General features: G+C 35.3%; 2 protein-coding genes across 28 annotated transcripts in view; both read left to right on the plus strand.

Annotated features, from left to right (window-relative positions):
* The window catches only part of LOC136845263 (streptococcal hemagglutinin-like), a 157,135-nt gene that overhangs the window by 138,869 nt on the left and 13,266 nt on the right, over positions 1 to 5,000 (plus strand). For all 27 annotated transcript variants that reach the window (XM_067115402.1, XM_067115377.1, XM_067115380.1 and 24 more), the window contains one exon: positions 1 to 372. This exon is cut by the window's left edge and continues 867 nt beyond it. In XM_067115402.1, the coding sequence (XP_066971503.1) occupies positions 1 to 372 (372 nt within the window). The remainder of the gene's footprint in view (positions 373 to 5,000) is intronic.
* LOC136844595 (sericin 1-like) overlaps positions 4,662 to 5,000 on the plus strand; it is a 4,371-nt gene continuing 4,032 nt past the window's right edge. Inside the window, exon 1 of the mRNA XM_067113885.1 lies at positions 4,662 to 4,697. Coding sequence (XP_066969986.1) covers positions 4,662 to 4,697 — 36 coding nt within the window. The remainder of the gene's footprint in view (positions 4,698 to 5,000) is intronic.

The raw sequence follows: 5,000 nt of genomic DNA on the forward strand, positions 1-5,000 counted from the left end.
GAGGATCGTCTAGTTCTGCTGGCTCCACTTCTTCAGGAGGATCTACTAGTTCTGCCGACTCTACCTCTTCAGGAGGATCATCTAGTTCTGCCAGCTCCACTTCTTCAGGAGGATCTAGTAGTTCTGAAGGCTCTACTTCTTCAGGAGGATCTTCTAGTTCTCCTGACGCCACTTCCCCTGGAAGTTCATCATCTGGAGATTCAAGCAGTTCATCTTCTTCAGGAGGATCTACTAGCTCTCCAGGTTCAACTTCTTCAGGAGACTCAACAAGTTCCGCTTCTTCTGATGGATCAACTATTTCTTCCTCTTCGTATGAGTCATCTTCTTCTGGAGGATCAACAAGTTCAGCAAGTTCATCATCAGGGCAGTCAGGTTAGATATGAAAACATAAAATACCCTTTGAACGTGTAGATTATATTCAAAATAAGATGAAGATCAAATATCTTACTATTTTGGAGCTGGACATACTTCTCCAAATATGTAAAAATCATCTTGTCTACTTAATACCACAACTTTGCTTGAAAAACATGGTAGATGACTGCAATCTATTGTTCATTACTCTGGAAAATGCAATATTAAAAGATGGATTTCTTTCCTTCCATTTCTATTTCGACCTAACCCTTCTTTTATGCTGAAATACTTATTGGAACAAAATCTTAATCACTAAGTTCGCTTGCACTTACTGGTTCTCTAAACAAATCGAAGCAAACTTGTTTTCTTTGAACCATCTTTACGTAAAAAATAAGGACTGCACAAATGTAATAATTTTGACAACAATAAATCTGAACCACAACTCTACTTTCGTCTAACGGCGTCTTCCTGGAACTATCCTACTTATCGTATAATAAATCAAAGCATGTTCAATGCACAAAAATTTAGTACCTTTATGCTTATATTTTAGACGTTATATGCTGAAGCATAAGTGGACTAATTTTGTTCACTAGAATTATCCATTCCTAGATGGTATAAACTTTTGCTTATAAATAAAAAACACATCATCTACTACTTTATAACAATTAACAAGGTACAGACATAATACATTCTCATAAAAATGCACATTATGAAAATGAATCAGTGTGGGCCATTCGACCAATCAAATTTTATATATGCACATACACCCTCGTGTATGTGCATATATGTGTGTGTATATGTATGCATATATATATATATATATATATATACTATATATATATATATATATATATATATATATATATATATATATATATATATATATATATATATATATTCGGTTTAGCGTCACCCTATGTGCTGTAACATATTTCCTTCTACAGACTTCCCTTCCTATAAATGCTAATGATGATAGGAAAGTCAAAAATCGAAGACTGGTAGATCAACTCTGGTCTCTACTTAAACATGTCACTACGGCATTGATGCGTCAACGATTACTATTATAAATTCATCATCATTAGTTGATATGAAGCCATCTGTCAGTTTAATATCTACTTAAAGAAAGCAACATGTAATTGGACGGTTTCTCTGTACAAATTGTCAATTTTTTTCTAGACAACTTGAGACAATCTCCATTATCAGAACACTGATGAATCTTAGCGCTCTGTGATTGATCCCGAACCTAGCATAAGCTGAAATAATAAAGGATTGTATTAGGGACTCGAAATTTCTAGCTTGAGAAAAGATTCAATAATCTTGTGATAGATGAGGCTATCTCAACCAATAAAAAGCACTATCTCAACCAACAAAAAACATCACTGACAAATAAAGAGACCCTCTGAATGCACACTGCTAGGTACCTGTCGATATAAATTAACAAATTGCTGCACATCATTTTTTTTTGCATCACAGGAAACATCATAAAGAGAACGTGATATACATAGTTCAATGAAGTCAGGGAACAGGAAGAAAAAAAAGAGAAATGCTGACAACAATAAAGAATGGCTGAAGCTAACACATAAAACGTTTAAAAATTAATTCACTTTCTCTAGGCACTCCACTGTGGCATATATATATATATATATATATATATATATATATATATATATATATATATATATATATATATATATATATATATATATATATATGCGTGTGTGTGTGTGTGTGAGAGAGAGAGAGAGAGAGAGAAAGAATATAACAAGTACCACTTCATTGACTGATCCTACAGCAAATCAGAAATCGTAATGTAGATTATGCCTATTCTTCTAACTATGCTAAAATATATATCTCCATTTCAAAACACTGTTATATTGGCACTGACGAAGGAGCAATGTAATTATTTATCAAAATCTTTTCCACAAAATTATTGTCTCTGAAGAAACTTCGCGTTAAAACCTAGTTTCTTCAGAAAAATTACGTTCTATTTATATGTACATATATATATATATATGTGTGTGTGTGTGTGTGTGTGTGTGTGTGTGTGTGTGTGTGTGTGTGTGATGGTATATATATATTGTATGGGCAGCTTGATAAAAAAAATTACAGCCTTGATAATCCTTTCATTCATTCACTACTGAGTCAGATGGACCTCCTGTGGACCAAAACTTCCACAACTTAAACTGCTACAAACACCCAATCAGCTTCTTCCTCACCACCTTTTACACAAGTTTTCATATCATTCCAAATATTTGCTGCTCTACCAACTCCCTCCTCTCTTAACTTTATTCCTGATTGATTTTTCTCTTATTTACCACTTATACTGTTCACGCTGTTCTTCTTTAAGATCCCATATTTTAATTCTTGATCTCTTTAACCTCTTCTTGGGTTTACTACACCTCACCTTAATTTATAACTCTAGCAACCTATCTTGCTTCACATATGCATAACCAAATATTACCTTACAATTTACTACAACGCTCCTGTGTATCCCCCTAACCATAAGGTATTCTATTTGGCTCTGTATTCCACCAATTTACATATCACCAAAAGATGATCTGCATTCATTAACCAGGTGTTCATAAACACTAATTTAAAACTCTGTGCCATTTACAGTACATATTCTTCATCATCTTTCCTGAATCCAAATCCATGGCCTCCATGAACCTCCTCATATCCAAGGCTACTCTTTCCAATTCTCTAGGCGAAGTCGAGGGCTTTCAAGGATAGCAAGGCGAGACATGTACAAGGTGCCCTGAACAATATATATATATATATATATATATATATATATATATATATATATATATATATATATATATATATATATATATATATATAGAGAGAGAGAGAGAGAGAGAGAGAGAGAGAGAGAGAGAGAGAGAGAGAGAGAGAGAGAGAGAGAGAGAGAGAGAGAGGATATTGCATAGTAACAGGAACAGCTACAAAGGAGTGCAATTTCAATAGAAGGTTAGGAATAACAGAAGGTGAAAAGGATATTTACAGAATATCAAACTCAAAGAAAAAGCAAAGAAAAGATCTGGGTCAGTCAGGTATCATCAAATATACAAAAGGAAATATCTTGCTGAAGGATGATGACATAAAACGAAGCTGATCTGATTATTATAAGTACCCTGCAATAACAGAAAATGAAACAGGGGACTTAGGGAGGCGAGGACTGTGGAGGGACCGGTGATTGAGATGCAGTCTGTATAAGTAAAGAAGGCTATAGGTAAAATGAAAAATGGCAAAGCACCAGCTCCATCAAAGGTGCAAACTGAATTGTTGGTGCTTAGTACATAGGGGGAAGAGTGGATACCTGAACTGTTAAGGGCAATGTGGAAAGAGGAAGCAATGCTAAATGACTGGGGAGAAAGTCTGATTTTATGCGTTTAAACAAAACGGAGATATTGTGGAGTGTGGTAATTAGGCTATATAAGAATCAAACTAATAAAAATTTACTGAAGGTTTTAGTAAAAATACTGGATGAAAGATTGTAAATATTTGTGAAAACTGGTGATCGATAGTGCAGTTTCATTAGAGGGAGATTTCTACTTACAGGTTGAAAGGTAATCAGAAGTTCTACTGTGCACTGATAGCACTAAAAGACATTTAATAGAAGACTCAGCGAGGTGGTGTTTTGGTACTTAAGAAAGAGGAAAGTGCCAAAAAATTTAGTTAGATTGGTTGAAATGATGAATGAATGAACAAGGACAATAGTAATAACAGCCTGTGGCAAAACAGAAATGTTTAAAGTTAGAGTTGTTCACATCAAAGATCGGCACTTAGCCCATTCTGTTGGTATTGGTGATTGATGTATCGAATGAAGGGATTAGGAATGAAAATCAAGGAGAAATGTTAAATGCAGATGATCAAGGGGAATTGTTATATGCAAATTATCCAACAGAATTGTTATTTACAGATGATCCATGACTGGATAATTGCAATTTTGAACAGTGTGGTATGGAGGTAAATGTGGGTAAAGCTGTATTTAGGTTATCTAACACGAAGGGAGGGTGTGAAGTTGAGGCTGAAAGCAGGATAAAAACAACTTTGGGAAAATAGAGGGAGGTGGCAAGGGTAGTTATGACATAAGAATGCCAAATAAACTGAAAATAAAGATCTATTGCACTATAACCACACTAGTGATGATGTATAGTTGAATAACATGGGGATTAAGACGAAAGGAGGACCTGAAGATACAGCAAGCAGAGATGTGGATGCTGAGGTGGATTTTGGGATCGTGTTACATGATAGGCTGGAAAATGAAAAAAATTAAAATTGCCAGGGTGGTAAAGATTACTGATATAATGAGAGTGTCGATACTGAGAGGGCTTAGGCATGTGGTAAGGATAACTGAGTAGGAAGGAGTGAAGAGAGCTTGGGTGGAACCTGTTAGGAGTAGGTCAAGAGGGAGGCAAAGGATTAGACAGAGTGAGAAAGTGTAGGAGGATTTGAAGATTTTAGTGGAGGAAGGTGTTTCCCATAGGAATAGCTGGAGAAGACACATTAAGGCAACTGGCCCCTTCGCATAGGAATAGCATGGGGATGAAGAAGAAAATACGCAGCTACGTAGCTTTTCTGCCCACATTCACAGCAATTTTTTTTGTTTCCTTCCACTACTTTTGAAACTTCCCAATTCCACAGAT

This window comes from Macrobrachium rosenbergii, chromosome 13 (assembly GCF_040412425.1).
Source record: "Macrobrachium rosenbergii isolate ZJJX-2024 chromosome 13, ASM4041242v1, whole genome shotgun sequence".
Taxonomy (NCBI): domain Eukaryota; kingdom Metazoa; phylum Arthropoda; class Malacostraca; order Decapoda; family Palaemonidae; genus Macrobrachium; species Macrobrachium rosenbergii.